General features: G+C 48.3%; 1 protein-coding gene across 3 annotated transcripts in view; it reads left to right on the top strand.

Moving 5' to 3' along the window:
- Positions 1–24,556, top strand: part of LOC144178698 (sulfotransferase 1E1-like) — a 326,559-nt gene that overhangs the window by 172,489 nt on the left and 129,514 nt on the right. The window contains exons 1-2 of one of the 3 annotated variants that reach the window (XM_077706717.1): positions 13,051–13,207; positions 14,304–15,456. The exons of 1 other annotated variant lie outside the window; for it this stretch is intronic. In XM_077706717.1, coding sequence (XP_077562843.1) covers positions 14,318–15,286 — 969 coding nt within the window. In that variant the 5' untranslated portion in view covers positions 13,051–13,207; positions 14,304–14,317 and the 3' untranslated portion in view covers positions 15,287–15,456. Of the gene's footprint in view, positions 1–13,050; positions 13,208–14,303; positions 15,457–24,556 lie in introns of those variants that run through there. One more of the 3 variants, XM_077706716.1, reaches the window with a different exon arrangement.

Raw genomic sequence — 24,556 nt, 5'->3', positions numbered from 1 at the left:
CCGCACACGCAGGTGTCCGCGGAAACGATGAGGCTGATGCCTCCGCCCGCGCCTCTACTACCGGGCACCGCGATACCACCCTGGTCACGGAGGACCTTTCCTTTAATCCGGCTATTGCCTTTAGGGAAACAACATCCCACTACCTAACCCTGCATAGACGCTTTCCACCCCCCGCGAAAGGTCTTTCCAAGGCGGAGGAGCGCTGGCTTCTCCGCCTCTATACTAACACAGTATTGTGCCCGGCAATACTGCAATTCTTCAATCTGGCTTTCTCTGGCGAGTGCCCCCACTGTGCGTGCACGTTTTCGGACGTGTTTCACATGGTGTGGGCATACCCCTCTAACCCGGCTTACCCTCCTTTTCCTTCCCCCCCCCTCGAGAGAGCTGGGAGGCTGCCCTGCTCGGCTGCTCAACCCTAGAGAGCCAACGTGCTCTCATGGCTAGGGCCCGTGCCGCCGCGGAAGCCACAGGGGTCCCGGACTAGGGACTCCTCCCAGACATTGTAAAGGGTAGGTCCTTCAGGCCGTCCCTATCTCACTTGTAAATAGCTAAATAAATGTTTTTCACCACCACCACCCGCCGCCGGCGTAGGAATGCAGGTGCACGCGCAAGCCCCGGCGTTCCGTTTGAACACCTGTCAACCATGGAGGTTTCTCTGGCCGGAGAAGAAATTGACCCCACGGGGACTCAGCCAACCTGGATGGGTGGAAATTCGTCGCAGAAAGCGAGCCTTCCACGACGCTGCAAATCCCCCACCAAAAACACCCCCTCATTGGGCTCCTGCTTCGCCCCAAAAAAGACCCGGCTCTCAACCGCCACCCAGTCAACCTCCCACTTCTCCACTACCAGCCACGGACATTAAAATCGTTCTGCGCCCGCGTGGTGGACTGGACCTGAGGTCAGTGGCACAAGCTTCTCTCGCGGATGCCGTCATGCAGCAAGCGGGCATACCCTTAAACCCCGTCGATCAAGTCCGCATTCAGCAGACTGCCAACTACATGCTCATCAGCACCCCATCCGAGGAACGCACGAAGAAGTATGCGGCGGTAAGCTCCCTGACGATACGTGGGCAGGGCTACGAAGTGGCTGCGCATGTGTCGGCACCCGATAACACCGTTGCGGGGGTGATTTTTAACATCCCGGAAGAAGACACGCCAGAGCAAGTGCGGGACACCATCTGCAACTTCAATCCAGACCTTCGCATCCTAGAGGCGAAACGCCTAAACATATCCAATATGGCGCAAATCATATTTGATGGTACAAAGGTCTTCTGGCTTCGTTATCGATCCACCACGTACAGATGCAAACCCCTACGGCCCAATACCAAAGCGTGCGCCCTTTGCTGGAAAACCGGACACCGAAAAGATGTCGGTCCCAGTGCACAACCGTCTCCAAGGTGCTCTAGCTGCGGCACTTTGAACCCCCCAGATGACCATCCGTGCTACCCCCTGTGCATCGTGTGTGAAGGTTCACACGCAACGGGCTATGCGGACTTCCCCCGACGGTTCCATCCTCGCAAGCAGTCACCGACTTATGCCCAGCTGGTCTCGAACGACCAAGAACCGCGGAATGCCACCCTCCAAGACCCCCATGGACCACCAAGGGGATCCGGCACCTACAGTCAAGCCGTCCGAGGACAGGTGAACTCCGTAGGCATGCTCCCTACTCCTTCCTTACCCACACTTCCTCATAATACCTCCAAACCACCTCCTTCATGGCACATTCAAATGCAAAGCATGCTTAAAGAGATACAATATCTCCGTTCCCAACACCTCCAAACCAAATATGAGAATGAGCGACTCGCCCGGGAAAATGCCCTTCTTAAAGCCGAAGACACCACTCCAACCTTCGTACCTGATGCGCCACAAGCGGAGCCGCCTCTTAAACGTAAGGCCCTTATCCAAACTAATAATACCCCGCCCGCGCCCGAAATAGTCCCTCCACACGGATTTTGGAAATGCTTTCACTACACTCAAACAGCAAACACTCGAAAATATAGTTTTTTTAATGCGATAGATTGCCCTACGGCATAACAGGGACGTTTAAAGGTACAAAATTGCACCAGTTGCACGCAGAAAGCCAAGAAGAGACCGGTACTGGGGTCCCTATATCCAATCCAACGCTTAAGATCAAGGGGGTCTCCCAGGATGGAGCCCTGTGCCTCGGAGGTGGATTCTGGCTTTTCTAAGACCTGAACAAGTCCACAACAGGCATTCAACGTCAGCTTCTGGCGCAGGAGCCACACAGAAGGGGCAGGTGTCCGCAAAAGGGGCGTGGTATCGGGCAGGCCAAGCGTGAGTAACTGCTGGGGATAACGCCACTACAACTCGAAGCCTCCGCAGCAAGACCTCCTCCAAGCGAGTGAGCCCACTGGGGAGGTCAGTTCCACGCGGTGGAAGTAAAGCAAGCGTGGCGCGGCGGAGGTTCTCTTTTTCCACCAACAGTTCTTCTAGGGTAGATACTGGAAGTAGTGGTAGTGGCTGTGGGAGGTCTGTTCGGGGGCAGGCGCGATCTGCCACAGTGTGGGCAGGAAGCATGTTCCGGCGAATACATGAAGCGCGGACACATGGATAAGTGTCCATAATCTCGTGAATGTGTGCGGCTAGGCTTGTACAACGCGCAACGCGACGCAAATCCCGAATCGCTGCCGTTGAGTCTGTGTAAAGTTCCAGCTTGTCCCAGTAGTCAAAGTCGATGCAAGCGCCTGCAGGCCATCCCTAAAGGCAGTAAGTTCTGCTAGCATGCTTGAGAGTGCACGGAGTGACTCGTACGCGCAGCTTTTATTTAGGGCAGGGTCGGAGGGACACGTCAAGGCCGTGGTGGCGAAGCAGTCGTATGCCCCAGCGTCTACAAAAGCCTAGACAACCAGCGGTTGCGTGTCAGGCGCCCAGTCAGGGACATGACTGAAGGCATCCGGAGGCTGGTAAGCCCCGAGGTACGGACGTGTAACCTTGTCAGATGCTTGTTGTCCGTCATTTGATGGAACAGCCAGGGCGGCCTTGCGGCGGAAAAGGCTGGTATCGTATTCGACGGCTGGCCCATGTACGCGGCGAGAGTTGCTGCCTCTGGAACCAGTCCACGTTTCAGCAGGCGTGCGGAACGACGCCGATGAATGAGTTCGTCAAGCGTGTTTAGCTGGGCTTCTGCTTGGAGCTGTGGAATTCGTGTTAGGTGGGGGAGTCCAATAATAGTGCGCATGGCGGCCCTGTTAATAGCCTTCAGCCGGTTCCAGTCCCCTTGCGTCATGTGCTGGAACTGTGCCTTGTACACGAGCCTTGGCTGTAGTACAGAACGCACTAGGAGACGGGCCATCGTCCAGCAGGCACCACCAGACTTCTGAGAGATGCGGTGAACAAGGTGTAGCAGTTGTCCGGCTTTCTGTCGAGCAGATCGTATCCACTGAACTGCCGACCCTGATAGCGGGCTTACACAGTGAGCTCATGAAATGGGCCAGGCATTTAATGACCCTCACTCCAACATCCCCACCTGCCTCACCAGAAAGCATGCCCTTAGCAGCCAATATCGACCATGACGCAGATCTATAAAAAACAGCATGTTATATTACAGTGGAACTGCCGTGGCTTCAAACATAAGCGCACGAATTTACAGGCACTTCTTCAATCCCTCACCTCCCCTTCATCACTTATTGCACTACAAGAAGTAAATACCCTCCCTAAACTGCTCAATTACACTCCCCATAAATCCACATTGCACCCCGCTGTCGCCATTTTTACCCACCGCAACCTCGAAGCAACCCCTCATACCCTTACCTCACCAATCGCGCATCTCTTCGTCACCATTCCAGGCCAAAATACACATATTTAACATATTCAGCCCCCCTAAAGACCCGCACACTAGCTTCGCCTCTCTTTTCAAACAGGCACTAACGTTTGCTGGGAAGGACCCTATTGTAATACGCGGAGATTTTAACGTCCCCCACCTTGCTTGGGGCTACCTGAGAACCACTCGCAAAGGCCGGCTTCTCTGGGAACTCGCGCAACAGCTGCAACTCACGACATACTCTGACTCTTCTACCCCTACCCGCATAGGCAATAGCATACAAAAAGACACCCACCCAGACGGTAGACCTCACGTTTTCATATAACATGCACTCGGGAGACTGGCAAATGCTAACAGATACACTAGGCAGCGACCACTACATTATTGAACTCACCCTTCCCTCTCTAACCTACCGGCCCCCGAAATCGAAACAACCCTCAATTACGAACTGGGATGCGTCCCGCCAGGACAGCCGCAAAATACCAGCCCCCTCTTCTGCGGATCCCGACGGCCTGGAAGAATGGCGTGGAGCACTACTTACCACCCTCCCCAAACATGAACACCCTATAGACCCCGCTACCCCATCCCCATATGTTCGTTCCCGCATGCAACACCTATGGGAAGCTTACTTCGGCATAGAAAAACGCTGGAGGCAGCAGAAGCACAATCCTACCCTCAAACGTAAACTAGCTCGTCTCCAACTGGACATGCAGCAACACGCACAAACCCTCGCCCACACCAATTGGAACCAGATGTGTGACTCCCTCAACGAAACGCTTTCTACTAAACGCACTTGGGCCATTCTACGTCACCTCCATAATCCGAAAAACTCCAAACACCACACCAACGGTCGGGTAGGACAACTAATGCACTCCCTCAATGGGGACCCCGACGCATTTCTTAGCACACTTAAACAACTCCGTATCCCCCCTGCTCCCGACGTACCTGAGTAGCCTGAATACACTGGCCCAACCAATGACAAACTCGATGCCTCCATCACTTTCGAAGAAGTGAAAGCTGCGTTGCTCACACTACGTCGCCATACTGCTCCCGGAGCGGATGGGATCACAAATACACTCCTCCGTCATCTCGACGACCTCACCATTGACCACCTCACTACTGTACTCAACACACACTGGCTCCACCATACTCTCCCCAATAGCTGGACCCACTCCAAAATAACACTTATCCACAAACCTAATAAACCTCTGGGCATCCTGCACCTCCGTCCAATCTATCTGACCTCTTGTCTCGACAAATTATTGTAACATGTCATACACACCCGAATCACCCACTACCTTGAATACAACAACTATTCCCCCCCAAATATGCTAGGATTTAGACCGCATCTTTCAACCCAGTACGCTCTTATACAGGTCCACCACGACTATCTACACCCCCGCTTTACACGTGACAATGCGGTCATTCTCTCTTTCGATCTGCACAAAGCATTTGATAACATTTCCCACACCGCCATATTACGTCAACTCACTTCACTCGGCCTCGGCCCCAACACCTACGCCTATATCCGGAACTTTCTCTTCCCTTCTACGGCAACGATACGCCTAGGCACCCTGCAGTCCTCCCCTTTCCCTATGCTAGCCCGCGGCACACCCCAAGGGGCTGTTTTATCACCTCTTCTTTTTGACATAGCTCTTGTCCCCCTAGCTACTGCCCTCCACAATATCCCACACCTCCGCAGCACTCTCTATGCAGACGACACAGCGCACACATCGAGGAAACCTTACAGGCAGGTCTCATTACCCCGCTGCAATGCATCCAATCCCCAACGCTCAACTGCTCTCCCTCCAAGTCAGCCCTACTCGTCCTTCCACCATACAGAACTCCCCACCCCCCTCTACCTAAAATCTGCTTATTATCACACAACACACCTATCCCCCAAACCAACCATCTGAGTATTGTAGGGCTCCACGTCACCTCCACTCGCTCCCCTCACATAGCACTCACTCACATCAAACAATACGTAGCCCAAACCTCTCACCTTATCCGCTGGGTGGCAAACCGCCAACACGGCATGGGAGAGACCGACCGCATATGCCTTCTCCAAAGCTTTCTAATCAGCCGATTTACCTATCACCTTCCTTTTGCCCCCCTCACACAAACCCAGCACGCATAACTCAATGGCCTTATACGCAAAGCCTACCGCCACGCGTTGCTTTTACCTCCCCATGCCTCTACCACGTGCCTTAGAGCTATGGGACTCCACAACACTACACAGGAACTCATCAATGCGCAGCGCTCCTCCCAAATCCTTCGTCTCTCCCGCTCCTCCAATGGACACCACATCATAGCCTCCCTCAATATCAACCCAATTCAAACTCCTCCCCCACCCACTGCCTATACCCCCCACATACGATGCCTACTCCTCATCAAACCCCTTCCTCGCAACATGGACCCTCTCCACCATGCAGGATGCCGCATGGCCCGTGCCAAGCGCCACACCATCTCTCACCCACCCTCCCCCACTGCCATCTATGTGGACGCGGCTGAATACCCGAACAATCAGGCTTACGCCACTTCTATGTACGGTCCTGCCCACCCCACAACCATGTCTGTCTTCACTTCCTCTCCTACGGTAGCAGAAAAAGTTGCCATTGCCCTCGCCATATTTCAACAGCCCCAACCCACCACCATACTCTCCGACTCCCAGCATGCACTATAGAGCTACCTTAAGGGACATATCTCTCCACGAGCTCTCCGTATCATCCCCCGACGCCCTCCCCAGGATCCTGTGGAGCTACTGTGGACTCCGGCCCACACTGGCTTAGGTGGCAATGAGGCAGTACATTCACACGCTCGAGAACTCGTTGCCCGGGCTCCTGCTGCTTTTGCCCCTAACCACAGCATCCCCACCACCCTGTACACATACACCGAAATTACACTCCACCACATACTGAACCGTCGGACCCTCCCACCCCCCCACAGCTCCCTATCACCAGATGAGGCCCGCATGTGGTGCATCATCCAAGCGCACACCTTCCCTCACCGCACGATCCTACGGCACTCCCACCCCCACCTGTTTCGCTCACCCCGCTGCCCGCACTGTGGTGCACTGGACATGCACTTTCATTCTCTCTGCCAGCGCCCTAAGAATCCCTTCCCACCTCTCCCCAACCCCCGGGCCTGGGAGCAGGCTTTGCGGAGCTCCGAGGTTTCGAACCAGGTGCTAGTCACCTCCCGAAACCTCCAGGTCGCTGCGACCCTGTGGGCAGCCGCCACCGCCCCATAAGGGGGAGCTCTTTAAATAAATGTTATTCGATGCGAAGCATCTCATGGTCGGGGCTATGTCCCTCACTTGTCGTTGTTGCGCCGTCCACACCCCCACTGCGCATGCTCGGCTTGCTGAACGCCCGGTGGTGTCTTACCCTTTAATGGCTCCTGGAGCGACAGTGTTGCCGGTGTCTTCCTGGGCCGGCACGAGACAAGCACGCTTCCCCTTTAAGGGCTCCTGGAGCGACTGTATTGCCGGTGTCTTCCTGGGCCGGCACGAGACGAGCACGCTTCACGCGCCTTCGACGTTTCATCGTCATCGGCGGCGGCGTGCGTCGGTGGGTCTCGGCGGGCCGTGATTACAAGCAGCCCACAGCCATACGGGAAACGTGCATCGACCTCATCTTCAGCAACTTTAGGGTTCATCCACTATAACATACCTTGACTTTACATTTCACAGACCATAAGGCGGTCATAATCAAAGCGGAACGCCAACCACAGCTCGACGTCGCCTACGTTGAACATGATGATGATAATGCTTAAATCAAGACAAACTCACACCACGTACAACGTCTCTCTCCCTCTCTCATTATTGCCTCTCCACTCTAACAGCCCTCCTCCCCTCCCCAATAAAATTACACCATCTTCCCGTAGGGGAACTCTGAGTAGTATGCGAAACCGCCATGGGGTCAACGCAATTTCCCAATTCGTAGTTCCGACAAGTGAAAAGTGTGATACTTACCAGGGAAACCAAACGATAAATATAACGGTAGCTACGTACCTCAACCTAACGGAAACGACGAACCGAAAACTAATGGGCACTTGAATCGACCCCATGGCTGCTTCGCATACTACTCAGGGTTCCCCTCGGGGAAGATGATGTAATTTGTTTCTCTCTCTCTCCGTATGGAGTAGGAAGCCAAGATCGCTGCCAGGCTGACTTCACCATATCATTAAATGTGTCCCTCCCTTCCTCCTGCCCATCCGGGCGAATAAAGTAGATTTCCCTCTGTAAGCTGCGGCGCGGACATATATAGAGGCATCTGCACCAGGCGACAGAACTCCAACACTTACAAAGACTGGTGCAGGAGTGATGGTGACAGTCTGAAAAACCTATTAGAAAGCTTTTCCGAAGCACCCTACGGGGTATGAATTGGTGAATTGACTCAACGGCTGCGTTCTATTTACCCTGCTAGACAGCGAAGTACATGAATACGCGTGGTAGCAGCGCACATTGAGCCCAGTTCCAATTACCGTTAAGACGGCAAAGCATACACATAGTGAAGACACCATCCGAATTCCACAACGATGCAGGCTACCTTGCATTCTTCGCTGAAAGAGGCGCTACTGCCACCTGCAGTGTCTTCAACACGATTTGGTATAAGGGAACTGAGTGTTAAATGAAAAGTCGTCCCTTTACCCGATGCAGACGGGATCAGTGGATATACATGTCCCACACGTATATATGCTCTTAGCAACCGTTTGATCACGCGATGGCCACATAAATCTTGTGATTCTGAGTGGTGCCGAAATTTTCGCATCCTTGAAGCATTTGTAAAGAGTTTTCCGAATGGGTCATTGTTTGGGAATCGCATTACATCTACGCACTTGCTCGTTCTCGTTATTGCTCGTTGCTCGTTATTGCTCGCAGCAATAATTAACCACTTTCAAAAATCAGCAGTAGAAATTTCGAAATCAACAATAGAAATGAAAATAGTATCACGTGTAGGATTTCCCCTTCCGCCATCCACACGCATAATATAAAAATAGCCATTACCAGGGCATATCTCTCTAATTCCCGGGAAAACAGAAATTGCAGAAGCTGTCAAGTAGAAATTGTCGCAAAAAAGCATAATAAGCCGGTCAGCTATAAGCCAATCTTCTTTAAAATGAGCTTTACCGTTGTATTCCAATGTACTGCTGGGAAGACACTGTTAGAGGCAATGTAGAGATTTTGATACCAAACTATGAAGGTCCTGGGGCCTGTTATTAAATACCTCCACAAACTCTGTGTATCCCTTGGGAGCGCTATACAAAGAGCCGTTTTAAAACTTTTTCCACTACCTTGCAGAAACACAATGCCAAAACAAAAAGTGATTTTTTCAGGGGTATTGTAACAAGTCACTTGTGATAACCGGTCACTTATGATTACTATAACAGCCTTATGATAAATACTTCTATAAAATCCGATGTATCCCTACAAACGTCTGCACACCAAGCCCTTTTAATGTAGGGTACTGTATTATAAACATGTACATTTCCGAGAAGAGCTTGTTTTAGGAGAAATATAAGCGGTTTTATACAAAAATATTAAGTTCATAGCGCCATTTAGTAATGGCGTTTTCATATGCATCGAATGTTGGACACATCATGCGCTACAGACATACAGACGGGCTCGCATGGAAATGCTGAAGTATTTAATACCGTATTTGTCTCTGTTTTTTTTTCCGTCCAACTTTGTTTTTTTTTTTTACATACTGCAAATTGGGTGAATGTTCTCTTTCGTGTTTATACACTGCCACTTTTGTGAATGACACCAAGCAGCGGGAGTTTCCACAACCTGTGAATAACGCACAGAACCCGGATGAGCTTGCCAATCTGGTATTTTACCTCCTCGGGCACATGACAGGTTCCGGAAAGGGGTTTATGCAAACAGGATTTGGTGATGAGTTTCAGTTTCCCGAATGTCATTTCTCACAGCAGGCAGAGTTCTGGGTCAGCAGTTTAGGCAGTAAATTTAAAGTGAACTCCGGACGGGCAATGGAATGGCAATCTACGGCGGAAGCATAGCTGCACGTGTCCACTCTCGCTGCCTGTTATCAACGAGTCCAATAATCTCTTACCCGCCACAGTACTGAAAACTTTCAGAGAGCAAGAAAAAAAAATCAGAGAAACTTGCACTCACGCTAATGACTTTAATGGCGAAGCTGTTGTAAGGGATCATTGACGGACGCGAAGTTGAGTTTTAGTATCGTTGTGGTGTTGTGGTTGACGTCGGCGGCATGACTTTTCAATAGCCTTATGTTGAGCAAGGCCAGAGGGAGCTCGTCGCTTTGGTCGACGTTTCCGTGCGCCACCCTATCGTCGGTAGCGGATGCTTTGCACGCCGAGCCTCTCGAAGTGCGGCCTCTTCCTCGGCCGTGCCAACTATCCGCGGCCGGGCCATGTGGAGTCAACGATCACCTACAGCAGCTTCGACATTCGACTCGCGGCTTTTCTACGGTACGCAGCGCGAGATCACGATGACACGAGGATTAATGAACGAGGGGCGTGCGCTATGACGTGTATTTCTCGTTCCGATCAGGTGTTGCACGATCCAGCTAACGCTGGAGTTTTAAAGACGATAGTCTTTCTTGGGCTACTTAAACGCAGAAATTTTGGTCTGACGGTCTGTCTGTACTCGTTACAGCTAGGAACCGCTGTAGTTAGCTACTACACGGCTCGACAGGGCACAGGATATACGCAATGTGCTACACAGGAAAGGAAGTAAACATCACACAAGTTCACAAAAAAAAAAGAAGGTACACCGCACCGCAGGCTCCTCTGTGACTCGATATATCCACCCTGCCAAAGTGAAACAGAAGCAGCGCAATATTTTTATGTACCCTTAGCCAAATCTAAACGTTTAAGTCCGGTGGCAATGTTCATACTTGCCAACATTGTTGAATAAGAACACGACATTACGCAAAGATATAGCAGAGAGTCAATACGTAAGTGATATTTGAAGTGTTTGTTTATTTAAAGAATCATGAATACTTGGTTTTTGCGATGATACATTAGAAGAATCAGAATGGGGTGGGGTGCATATGGCAGACATTCCCAGATAATGAATAGCAGCCTACCATTGTCGCTGAAGAAGAAAGTGTATGACAGCTGCATATTACCGGTACTTACCTACGGGGCAGAAACTTGGAGGCTCACTAAGAGGGTTCAACTTAAATTGAGAACGACTCAGCGGGCAATGGAGCGGAAAATGCTAGGTGTAACATTAAGGGACAAGAAGAGAGCGGAGTGGGTCAGGGAGCAAACTGGTGTTAAAGACATATTAATAGAAATTAAGAAGAAGAAATGGTCGTGGGCAGGGCATGTAATGCGAAGGCAAGATAACCGCTGGTCATTAAGGGTAACAGAGTGGATCCCTAGAGAAGGCAAGCGCTGCAGGGGGCGGCAGAAAGTTAGATGGGCAGATGAGATGAAGTTTGCGGGGATAAATTGGTCATGGTTGGCACAGGACCGAGGTAATTGGAGAATACTCGGAGAGGCCTTTGCCCTGCAGTGGGCGTAGATAGGCTGGTGATGATGATGATGATGATGATGACTACATCAACTGCAGAAAAAAAATTCACTCCGTCGTACGCTGTTGCCCACGATGCTATAACTCTTGGCGGCATTTTAAGAAATCAAACGGCAACAGTAATGAAAGTTTCCACTAGATATGTTCCATGTTCCGCTTGGAACGCTCAATGAGTTGGGCAACGTGGTTCTATAAACGTAGGAGTAGGGTGCCTCGATTCACGCACGTCTCCGCCCTACGGCAGCGCCGGCATCGAGGCACCCGACCAGTAGCAGTGGAACGGGGCAAATTTATATTCTCTTGAGCAAACCTCTAGCGTGTTATCTTGGGACGAACGGGACGGGAGAGGAACAGCATGAAAGGTGAGCGTAAAGCGAAGGGAGGCATTTACTTGGCAGTGGCACTAGTCGACTATCGTCTTTCGTCGACATTTGCAACGAAAGGAGCAGCAGATACGTGGCCTTTTTTTTTTTGCTTTTTGTGGCAATGGCCAATCCGCCTAAGTGGGTATGCATAGTTTGACGAACGTGCGCTCGAGAGACGCGTGCACGAGCACTTGGCATTTTGCTGGTATTTTTTCACTGCGGACACCATACATAAATGATTTGCTCAAAAGCTTCGCTGTTAATAAAGGAGACTGCCATAAAGAGTCTTGAGAGGAACATGCAATTAATGCGCGGGCAGGATAATTTTTCACAAGAGTTACAACTTCCTAATCAGGAACTTGCGCACCCCTATTAAGAACTTAACGGACATACTGCAACAATTTCTCTTTAGTGTCTTTGTACACGCGGAAAGTTTATTAGTAAATCGATAAACTGAAAACTAAACTGATACTTCGAACAAGGCCGTTGATTACAGAGGCACCGAGCGCTCGTGAAAAAGATTGCTAAAGGGTTCACTGTTTTTGAATTAACGTAAGAAAAACTTACTTGCTTTATTTTACTCCGTTTCTCGTACACTGAAATTAGCAACGGGGGCTGCGTATCAGAGTGGTTTGATCAAAACCAAGATGTTGATGCGACGCCACAGAAGACGAACAGGAAAGTTATGTTCGGTTTAATAATTTTGGATGAACACTGTTCCTCTTTTAAATAGTTAGGCTCAATTAGTCTTTGTAATTAAAAGCTGTAACGACTGAATTTTGAGTAAGTTAGAAGATGCAGAGGATCTCTAAGCATATTGTAATAAAATGAGACCACAAAAGCGCATATTTTGCTAGGTTCGTCAACCAGTCATCTGCCGATGTCTAGGATAACCGTACAACCGTGGCGTCAGACTCACTTAGGGTGCTATCCCGCTCACTTTGTAGATGCGACGTCGCTGGACACGCGTTGTTTTATTTCTGATGCGCGCTATAGAACATGTCTCCATCAATGGGCACCTTCCGATTCACGCGCTTTTTATTTACTATGAACACGCTGTCAAATGCGCGGTAGCGAACAGGAATTGAGCTCACACCGAGTGCTGCTGCGGCAGGTGGCGCTCTTTGCCCTTAGTCAGCCTTGCGCCATAAAAACCCAGTCACCCCCAGGTGTGTTGGCCGTTAGTGGACGCCGCACCAAACACAGCGTGAAAAACACAAATACGCTTGCGGTTCTGGGATATCAGCTCACGATGCAGGCGAAACGCTTCAAAAACGGTTCCGCGAAAACAGGATGCGATGTATTTTAATACAGGAAATTGCTCCCTTATTGCAACCTGCTTTTTTGGGAGCAGTTTGGCCTATTAATAGAAACACCCCCGCACATGCTGGAGACTTGCAATATAATTGCTGGATGAGCAACACTGCAGTTGTCAAAGTTCACGTTCATCGACGCCTAGTGTACCGGAGGAGTGTCAGCTCGAAAAGACCAAGGAGAGCAAGCCCTAGATAAGCAACCTGCGCCCTCAGATTCCCAGGTGAGACGTTGATGCTTTAAGCTCTTAGCAGTCATAACTCGTACAACATTATTTACCTTTCATTTATATTTTCTCACGTAATGTGATGCCCCTGGGGCCATAAAAAAACTGCGCGGGTACACGGGTATCAACTTTTGTTAAGTAGCCTTTTACACCAGATTTTTCTCACGGCCGCCATATAAAGGCTGTTATGAGTCGTCTGGGGATTTCGAACAGGAAACCACATAGTTTTGTCAGGCGCAAGCAACTCGAAAGATAACGCCGGCTGAATTTGGTCACTGGAGGCGAGCACAGATGCTGAACTAAATCCCGATGAGGACAAAATACACCACGTCACTGAAGCGTACTCTTGATCGGTCCCGTGCTGGGATTTATTTTCTCTTTTGCATTTTTTTGCTTTGAAAGTGTGTTTTGATGCTTAAGGGATGATATTCTTTGAATAAGCGATTGGAATCCCTCAGGATTATGAATGAGGTAATAACTCGATTTGGTCAAAAAGCCACCGGAATTGCCCGTTTATTAAAAGATATACCTCTCGCCGGTAATATGTATGTACTTGACGATGGGTAGTTTGTCTCGCCATCACTTTCTGTGTTTGCCCGATTTCTTCCAAGAAGGGACTAAACGTTTATGTTTCTTAATATACCGCCCACCCCGTGATCTTCATGGTTTTGTTGAAATCATTAGTGTGTGTTGTACACAAACTTGGTTCCTTCAATTCAATGTCTCAAACCGATGTTGCTCGTTATCCACGCTTATAATTTCATAAAACTCAGTGCCAAACTCGGAGGTGCTCTATAAATACTGCAAAAAACCTATAAGCGCACAACTAACACTTTTTTTCCGACGTGCTTATTCCCCACAAGCGCATTACCTTCGCTCTTCAGAAAAAATAAAAAAATAAAAGTTCAACGTACCATCTGCAGCTCACCTTTTTTTATCAAAGTCCCCAGAAAAAGTAGCTTACTTTGTTATAAGTTGCACTTTGCTGAAGGCGGTAATGGGTTGTTCTCCCTGAATTACAGTTTGGACTGCAAGAAACTTCGAATAAAGTGACACTCCGTTAAAACGAATCTTTACTGTATTGTTTGCGCAGAACCAAAACTACAAATGGCGGTGGAGATTGCCGAGCCATCCAGATGGCCTCGCTACGTCGACATCGATGGCATAAGGATGAACAAGCGCTTTGCTCCAGCGCTGGTGCGCTCCGCCATCAAATACGCCGCCCGAGCAGACGACACGTTCCTGCTTTCGTTCCCGAAGTGCGGGACGCACTGGACGCAGCAGATCGCGTACCTGATTACGCACAAGGGCGTTCCACCCACGGACGTTCTCCGGCTACACATGCATTCACCGTCGCTGGAAAAGTTTGGAGCCGAAACCATCACCAGCCTGCCCAACAGGGGGCTCATCCGAACGCACCTTCCCTACGACGTCGTGCCGAAACACCCGGAGGCCAAATACCTCTACGTGTGTAGAAATCCGAAGGACGTTTGCGTCTCCTTTTTCTACCACACGAAAGGCCTCGATGGTTACGACTTCGCGGACGGCAAGTTCGAAGACTTCTTCGAGATCTTTCTCGCAGGAGAAACGGACTTCGGCGACTACTTCCGACACGTGCTGCCGTGGTACGCCCGTCGCAGGGAACGCAACGTACTCTTTCTTAACTATGAGGACATGAAGGCGGACCCGAGAAAGCAGATTTTAAAGATAGCGAAGTTCATTGACAGAGAACGCTACGAGATACTTCGTAGAAACAAAACCATGTTGGACGACGTCGTGAACCGCAGCAGTTCCGAGTACATGAAAAACCACGCTTCGAAGGATGCCAGCGTCAAACCCCAAGCATCCTATTTAGAGGATAACGTTCCTGAAAGCATGCGGGTTGTTTTCGAGCAGCCTGGAGCGATACGCCCGATGAGCGGGGTCGTGCGTACAGGTCGTACCGGCGGGTGGAGGGAACACTTTACGCCGGAAATGAATGACAGAATGGAAAAAAAGATAGTTGAAGAGATGTCTCATACCGATCTTATAGCCTTGTGGAAGCAGTACGGTATTTTGGGAAGTTTTGACGTTTGATAAGCCTTTGTGTCTCAGACAGGTGCGCAGAACAACATGCGTGAAGGAACGCTTCTGTGCATTACAGAGATTTTTGTGCAGAAAACAGGGTATTTTTGTCGTTACTCCTGGCGTGTTTGTCCTCATACTCTTGAGTACTGTTGCTATAAATAAATTTGTTCTAGCGGAAACCTTTGAGTCCATGTTTTACGTAGCATCAAAAATACAAACCCGTATGTTATTTTCTAATGCTTTGGCATAATTCTTTGCTTTGATCCCTAGTCCCTAAAGTCGAAGTCACGCGGGAAACAACACAGTGGAACAAAATTACAACAAGTTACTGCCAAGCTTTGCGAACTTTCCGCATACTAACCCCGTGGGAACTAAAATAGATTTTCAAAAAGGGCCAAGGTAAGTCTACTGTCGGTAACTGCCGTAAAGTGCCTTAGTATAGTCATGAATAAAGCATAATTAATTTAGTTTTGCTTCCATTTCAATTTACTTGCTGCATTTATAGTACGACACAACCGAAGTCATATTAGGAGTACTGGCAAGCAACATAGCTCAGACAGCACCAAGGTATCAAAGAAATGAAGATACAGCATGAGCCCACTGTAAAGGGATGCAGAAGGGGGTGATGGGAACGGGAGGTGTACAGCGTTGCTGTAAAAGTCTCGTGTCTTTGAGCGCGAGGCGTGACTCACGGTGTTTTTCTCGTACGAGTTACGAAGCGTTCCAGCGCGAGGCGTAGACTAGTGCCCCGGTGTTTTAAAGACAATAGTCTTTCTTGGGCTACCTAAATGCAGAAATTTTGGTCTGCCTGTCAGTTTGTCTGTCTGTGTGTCTGTGACTCGATTCAACCACCCAGCCAAAGTGAAACAGAAACTGCGCAATAGTCTTATATACCCACAGCGAAATCTAAACGTCTAAGTCCGGTGTTAATGTTCATACTTGTCAGCATTGTTGAACAAGCACAAGACATTACGCAAATATAAGGCAGAAAAACAATACATCAGGAATATTCGCACTGCTCCTTTATTTAAAAAATCACGGATGCTTGGATTTTGCGATATCAAATGAAATACTACATCAACTGCAGGAAACCGTCGCCGGCTGTTGACTGCGCTACCTGGCGACATTTAAAAAGTCAAACGGCAACAGTAGCGAAAGGTTCCACTGGATAGGTTCCATGTTCCGCTTGAAACGATGGTAAAGTATAAGTCAACGTGGTTATACAAACATTATAGTAGGGTGCCTCAATTCACGGGCGTCTCCGCCGTACGGCACCGCTGGCATCGAGGCGCCCGACTTGCAGCTGTGGAACGCGGTAAATTTAAATTGACTTGAGCAAACATCTAGCGTGTTATCTTGGGAGGAACGAGACGGGAGAGGAATAGCATGAGAGGCGAGCGGGAAAGAGAAGGAGACATTTACTCGCCAGGGGCGCCAGTCGACTATCGTCTTTCGTCGACATTTGCAAGGAAAGGAGCAGGCATGCGCGGCAATTTTTTTTAGTACGCGTTACAAATCGTTCTAGCGAGAGGCGTAAACGAGGGCCCCGGTGTTTTAGTGCCATGACGACATGAGACGACGGTTACGACGACGACATCAGACGCAAACGGCCCGAGCGTTTAAGGGGTTTCGCCCCTAAAAGACGCCAACGGAAGAGGGTGACGGTGCCATTGAAGGGGTACTTTCGGTACTTGGAAACTAATGATTCCTTGTTGACTACATCACAAGGAATGCCCAGGTGTCGTCGTATTTTTTATATTTTAACTTTGTCCTCGCACAGTATCCTTATTTATTCCGAAAAATATTTTCTGAGGCCTTTTTTTTACTGGGATAATAAGCTAAGGTACCTCGGCTATCTTCTCAAGTTCGGCTCACAGTTGCAATGCGCAAACAGAGAGCTGTAGCAGGCACTTCCCTTATGATCCAGTTTTACAAATGCGTATGTTAAAACTCCGTTATGCACACACGAACATTATTTTAGCCTGTCAGCGCTCCGGTAGCGAAATTCGCACGTAAAATTGTTTTCCTTCCCCAATTTTTTCTAGATTCATTCCTTTCGCATAAGCCGCTGTCATATGCTAATTTATGTGGCTAGTTGAAATTCCACAGGGTGTCATTACGCATTCCGATTTTCAGGCTGTTTCCTTTTTGCCTATTAAGCAAAGGCGCGTTCTCTCTTTGTATTGAAAGAACAAGCTGCCTTGATTAGAATACATTTCCCCCAGCGCTATTTTGTTCAGCCTACGCGCCAATTCACAGAACGGTATGCGAAGATTTAGTAAGGAAGGCGTGGAAGACAGGAAGGGAACCCTTTCACATCGACGCAGACGCTGGTGTGAACGATACGTTTTATCGTAGTCTCGGCGAAGCTAAGCTATGAAAATATACATCTACGCTGAGTAGTCGAGCTGTAACATGGTATATTTTTTCGCATTCCACGAATTCCACGGGGATGAAGAGAGAGAGTCCTGGACAAAGACAAGAAGAAACAATGTGGTCACGTGCATTGTATGTGAGACGTGTTCTTCTCATGTCATCCTTGTTAATTGCGAAACAATATACTCGCGAGAGCGACGTCCCCACGAACGCCAGGGGGAGTGAGAGCGACCAAACAAGCGAGAGTAAGAAAGGGGGCGGAAGAGCGCTCTCGGCCGAGGCAAGAAGAAATGAAGTACAGTTTGGGTGAGTGCTGACAAAGATGGGGGGTGCGATACTGAATCAGTATTTCGCGAGAAGAATGACAAGAACTGTTGGTTAGAAACAAGCAGTAATCACAATAAGGCACTTCGAAAAAATAGGCGGGAATGCCGGGCATGAAAGCACACAAACGCTCACGCACGAAAGAGGGGATGTGGAACAAAGCGGAAATTAAACACGCGGGGCACTGCGATGGAGCACCCGCGCTGTGCCTCATGCCTGTTTCGTGCAGAAACAGTCAGTCATCGCGCGCCTCTTTTACTTACGGGTCAATGCAAGCTTCGGGCCCGAGAGCACAGCGGGCATGTGTGGCCACAGGCGGACAGAGGCTGAGGGTAATACGCAACCCACTGGGCCCTAGGGCGAACACTGAAAGCGCTCCGCTTCGGAACCCCGCGGTGTAATTGAAAGTGGAGCCGCGGCGTTGATGCTGCGCGCACAGGCTGAGTGTAAGCAAACGAAAAATCACACCAATTATATTCAGCAGCGAAATACTGGAGTGAACATCTTCCGAGGTTTTTTAGCAACTCTGGGGTGAGCTACAGTGCTTAAACTCTACAACATAATTAAAAGTACAATAAAATCGCTCATAGTGCAATTGCTGAAATTCAAAGTATTTGTTCAAGAAGGTCCACTTTAAATCGTAATGTTTTTCGCATAAAACACACCCGTGGTTATGAACGTGTCCGTGTGCGATTATATAAGGCGGAAAAGGATTCGTTCTGACTTGCTTAAACAAGCTTTTTCTTTTGCCTGGACGAATTGCCGTGCCTCGTAGGAATTCGACTTGAAAAGATCTTGCTTGATCTATCTAAGGAATAACAGACAAATCAAGTCAAGCGCGTTGTGAGTTCACCGGAAGCTGCCTATTATTACCTGTTTATTAAAAAAAAAGTATTGAAGAATTTTTAACTATATAATATTTACAGTAACGACTGTTTATAGGTTTAATAAATGTCCTTTCATTGATTGTGTAGTGCGTCTGTGTGGTTACGTATGTGGACATTGTGCAGTCTGCTGTCATAGGCAATCATCCCACCGCTGTGGTTGGCCTTTCACAGTGGCGTCTCTGCGTTTTGTGCGCCCGTTTTTATCTCTCTCCGACACAGGATCTGCCACAGGTCACTTCACAAGCTGCCTGCAAAGCTGTGTATGCTAAACGGTTCTCGACTAATCCGCCCAATGAGAACGTTGAACTCACGCTTAACTACGGAGTACGGCTGAAGAAAGCGGTCCGCAGCTTCGGCCTTGATGCACGCAGCTTGTGAAATGCACTACATTTTTGCACCCCTTGCTGCTCCTCTACACTACTGTGACAACTGATGACGCCACCTGAAAAAACAGAATCCCTTCCTATAAAAAAATTGCACCATCTTCCCGTAGGGGAACCCTGAGTAGTATGCGAAGCAGCCATGGGGTCGACTGAAGTTCCCATTAGTTTTCAGTTCGTCGTTTCCGTTGACGTGCAGCCTCGTGTGCCTTCGTTGAATCCATGTGCAGCTTTCCCGCTCATGGCAGTCCTTTCAACAGCGATTAATCTGTAGTTATTAAGCGTAATGAAAAATTCTTTCGCGCTGCTAATATTGGGGGTAAAAACTTGTTTTGTGCACAGTTTCAAGTCTTGCACGTTTTTCGGCTACGTTCCTGAGTCATGGAAACTATCCCATAGAAATGCATGGGGAGTAAAATGTGATCGCGAATTACACATAAACTATTCAGAATCCTGAAAAGTGCTTCTAGTGTTTCTATCTTCCCGTTGAAGTCTTGCTTTGTGCCAAATATCACTTTCCTGAAGTAATTTTCCTAGGTTCCTGCGAGGTTAGAATTTTGAGCGGGAAAGCTGGGTATGAGTAGCTTCTTGACGTAGTTTGAATGAGTGAAGGACATAAGGCGCGTTCGTAGCACATGCTCCCGTCTCGCTTTGTAGCGCAGTGGGAAGAGCGCCACGTACCTCCCGTTGCGGCCGGAGAGCCGTGGGATCGAAACAGGACGCCGCCTAACTATTTCTTTTTAAAGAGGTCTGCGCTGACATCAGCCGAAACGCTGACGGGGCTGAAGAGACGCGCATGCGCAGTGGAGTGCGGACGGCGGACACCGACAACGAAGGAGGGACACAGCCCCAAGCATGAGATGCTTCGCATCTAATAACCCTGAACTGGGGAAGCCGTATCGAAAGTCACAGTCCCCACTGGGTTCACTATCGGAGTTCCGAAAATTCCGTGGGATCACGATACTCCTCCTTCTGTTACAAAAGGGGGCTCCCAGTAATAAAAAAAAAATGACAGCGATAAGAAATGTAGTTAAATGGGTGTTCATTTCTTCATATAATTGAGCTTCATTTAGTTTCGTACGTCCTCTGCAGTGAAGCACACGTCATGAGCCTTAATAGGCCAAGCAGACAAAACACGATTGTTGTTTTCGAAATATTTTGTATTTTATAGTGCCTGCCGCGCTTTTCCTCGTGCACCTTAAAGGGGCCAAGCAGACAAAATACAAGTTTGTTTTATTCAATATGATTGGTGCTTCATTGTGCCCCAAGCGCTTTTCCGGAAGCAAACGATACTTTATTCACTGAGAAATTAGAAGAACTGCGAGCTGGGCTTGTTGGTAAATGAATGTTCATGGTGGGAAAAGCGCTACGACCACGAGGACCCGTGTACTTGCTTGTCCTCGTCGAAGCGCTTTGTCCCGTGTACTTGCTTGTACTCGTCGTCGTAGTGCTTTTCCCACCATGAGCTGAGAAATTAATTGGAGCCATAATCTTGACTGTCCCGCTGAATCATGTTTTGTGACATCTGCGATGACGTACCCAGAGCAAGCACTGAAGTGAACGTAAGTATGCGGACTAGGACTGCAGTGAACGGCGGGACCCCATGTTTTTGCCGCCCGTCCTCCAAGAGGGCGCCACCATACCGCTCGAAACCGCTGTCTACCCTCGCTTTTTTTCTGGCCTAGTTTGTGCCTGGATAATGTTTGTTACGGTTGATAGTACTCGTTTCGTTAAATAGTATTTTCGAGAAACAGAGTAACAGGAGGCAATTACCTTTATACCAGTTGGTCAGTGTAAGCTCAACGCGCCGGATGGCCGTTCAGCTATAACCGACATAGTGCGCGCAGTACGCACTGTTGGTCCTATGCTTACGTGTGCATTCGTAACTTCCATTTTTGATCGCACCATTCTTACTGCTAAAAAGGAATATGCATTAAATGTAAGCGCAAACAGCTCGCTTTGCAAGCTTATAAACCCTGTTGATTTGCGTTGCATTTTGCCGGCCGCAGCCAATCGCATAGCTGGCCTTATTACGTCACAGGTTCTAGTTTAAGAAATGAGCTAGGAGGTCGCATGGGCATTCTCTTTTTTGATAATTATGTAGCTTATTTGGGTGAAGTTTGCCTTAAAAGTAGTGTCAGTGTTATTCTAATGCTGCAATCTTTGGAACGAACCGAACTTGCATTTTGTCTGCATGACCCCTTTAACGTGGTCGTTTTCGCCGCGCACGTCGGGTGACGTGAGGCCTAGGAAGCATTTCGCTGTAAAGACCCACATGCTTACCAACTCTACTTTCAGATTGCTCGCGGGATCTTCAAGACCCCTGCGCAGCAGGTGCGGAGAGGCCATATCCGCAGTTCACATACTCATTCAATGCAAGGCACTCGAAACAAGACTACACAAACCCTTTCCCCAACTCTACAGACAAGACATTCCACTCTAGCCGTGGTTGTTTTTGGGTGATGTTACTATGGTTTCCGTTAAACGCGTTTTTAAGTATTTGTGAGGTGTTAAGTTTTTGAACTTCATTTCCACATGCACAATCAAAACTGGCTCTATACACCCGCCACAACCCTTGTCTTCAACTGGTTTTATTTTCTTTCTTATTGAGCGATTTTAGTGTTTTATACATAACCACTGATTTGACGCTGTTTGCCCCAGTTCACCTTGTGCCATAAAAATCAAACCATCGTCATCATCAACAACAACGCCAACTCCACTTTCAGAAACATTGGGTTGCAGAGCTTTCGGTTCAAAAAGTTTCGTGTCTTTCTCTCACCATTCTCAATCCAGCACAACCGGTAAATAATATTGTCACAAAGTCAAAGACGACGCAGTTGTCCTCAAGGAAAGCAAGTTTATTGAAGCGAACTTGTGCTTTCTAAGCACCTCAAAGAATACACAGGCGGCGAAGCAGCAGTCAACAAAGTGACGTGCGCAAGCGAGCGTCGGCGAGTGGAATGCCGCGGCGTCTGCTCTGCGGTCATTTATCTCTCGGCGCGAGGGCTTCTCGAACAGTGGAACTGCATCGAGAACACCGTAGATCGTAGAAGATTATTCTAGGCTGGTGACGTTAGTTCGCGACACTCTCTCTATCAGAGGAAATAACGCGTGCGGCATAAAGAATAGAACGTGCGCTTCACTTGGACCACGGATAACACAGATAACATAGTCCGGCGCAGCCGGTCGGGAAGAACAAAACATAAACAAACAACCCAAAACATGGTTCGTGGCAATATTTCTTGGGGGCAGAATACCGGCAGGCGCAGTATTTTCGTTAAACAGGTGTAAAAACAACGAAGACGCTCTTTACCAACCGTTTTTACGGGAAAAGGGTGGAAACATAGATGCTTGGGGTTTACCTGCCAACTATAAGCGAAGAAAACAGCTGCACTTCTAAAACAGGACTTCTCCAACTCGGGATTCGGTAAAACCTGTTTTTGCAGCCCCGCAAGATCAACTTTGCCCGGAGCAAGTTTCGTCATCTGTAATTTCCTTCCGAAACTGGAGGACCAGAAAACGAAACTATAAAGAACAACCAAACAAAATAAGAGGAAGAAAAGGAAACAGTTTCGCAAAAAAATTGCGTCCAGTCCGGTATACTTCACACAAGTGTTGTTTGCTGTTGTTCTCTGACCTTAACAAGAAAATCGCAGAAGAAAACAGACAAATACGCGAGCGAATTTCTTATGTGCCTACCACTGATGCATCCTCAGGACGCTGCTCTTTGTCATTGGCCAAGCTACCTTTCCTTCGTTTTCACTTATTTAATTTCTGTTCTTTCAATATGGTATCAGTTTTCCACCGATTTGCGACCACGTCGATACAAGAAAACATGACTGATACCAACCTCTGCACCATTCCTTTCTACCCTTCCGCTTCCTACTGCGACTTCAACATACTCATTTTATTTTTTGTAATAGTAAGGGAACAAATGATTAGCGAATATTTTCTTTCGGAAAAAAAAACAGCAATATTTTTTTTTTTCAGCACAGAAAGACATGGTGCGAAGACGTGCTCCTTTTGCTTCGGTTGCTTTAAAAAGACTCCAGTGGTTCTAACACTTAAGCAAATTTTTATTGTAAAAACATCTTCTAAGATCAATTCTACGCGTTGATTTTGCAGAAAGGGTGGTTCCGTGCCTTTTACGTCGATGGGGGTGGGGAGCGCAGCTCATGAGCCCGTTTAATTAACGTTCTCCGCCAAGCCGGACGTGGCCGACTTGTACCGACTTGGGAACGGACTGTAGCTTATTCGGGTGTTCCGATATTTGTACCTAAGCTACGTGATTAACATCATCATCATTATCATCATCATCAAAGTGATAATCTCAGCTCCGAGTATTCCTATTGTGGTATGGGGCTCCTTTTTTTCTCTGGTTTTTAGCTCGTCTCGTTGTTGCAAAGTTTACAGTCCTCTCTACAGCCTATGTCTTTTTTTTTCTGGTTCGATGTTTCAGGGGATGGAAATATAGAAAGGTAGAAAGCACCGGAGTACAAGTGCAGCAGGACTCGTTTCTTTTTTCTTTCTTTATTTCGTACCCACAGCGCCTTTTGACATTACAGAGGCGTGGGGGGGGGGGGGGGGGGCGGAGGGATACCAAAAAGAAATACATCATCGATTTGCATTGATAACCAACGAAAACTTTCCAGAGGCCGCGAGGCCTTTTCAAGATACATTCGTTCACTCAAGGAGCAGAAATAAAGGAAAGGGGAAAATATGCGCCATGCTCTTCAAGTTTCGCAAGACACCATTGTCAGTCGCAGCACACAGTGCTACGGAATATCAGCGAGCTTAAAATGCTATACAAAGAAAAGGCTGCACCGATTCCCTCCCTTGCTTTTCACTCAGTTGCTGTTGCACATAATAGGATAACACACTGCATCAACTACAAAATGAGCAAGAAATAGACGAAAAAGTAAAAGTACAACGCTGTCCTATCATATCAGGATACAACGCAGTTTGAGTGTCACAAAAAAAAGACGCTTTTTGCACCATAATAAATGCGCAGGGAACAACAATGTATTAGTGCAAAGCTGTTAGCAAACACATGAAAGCGTAAAGTGCATCTGCAGGCCGTTCCGTAACCATGGTTGCAAGTAACTGATTCCGCTGTATTGTTTTCGGAAAAAATAAGTTTGCGAGCGCCAATGTCTTGCAACGAATTTCATGCACCTTGCAGGTGTGATCCATTCCCGCTGACACGTAGTGAGGTGCAAAAATGTAATTATCGCGGAGAATGTCAATTTCAGAATCGTACTAGTATGGGATTGTTTTAAACGAACCACTGTCCATCGATCTTTCACTGCCTC

The sequence above is a fragment of the Haemaphysalis longicornis genome, unplaced genomic scaffold (assembly GCF_048455015.1).
Source record: "Haemaphysalis longicornis isolate Haplotype H1 unplaced genomic scaffold, Haemaphysalis longicornis Haplotype H1 scaffold_4, whole genome shotgun sequence".
Lineage (NCBI taxonomy): Eukaryota > Metazoa > Arthropoda > Arachnida > Ixodida > Ixodidae > Haemaphysalis > Haemaphysalis longicornis.
This window is presented reverse-complemented; position numbering and strand designations above follow the sequence as displayed.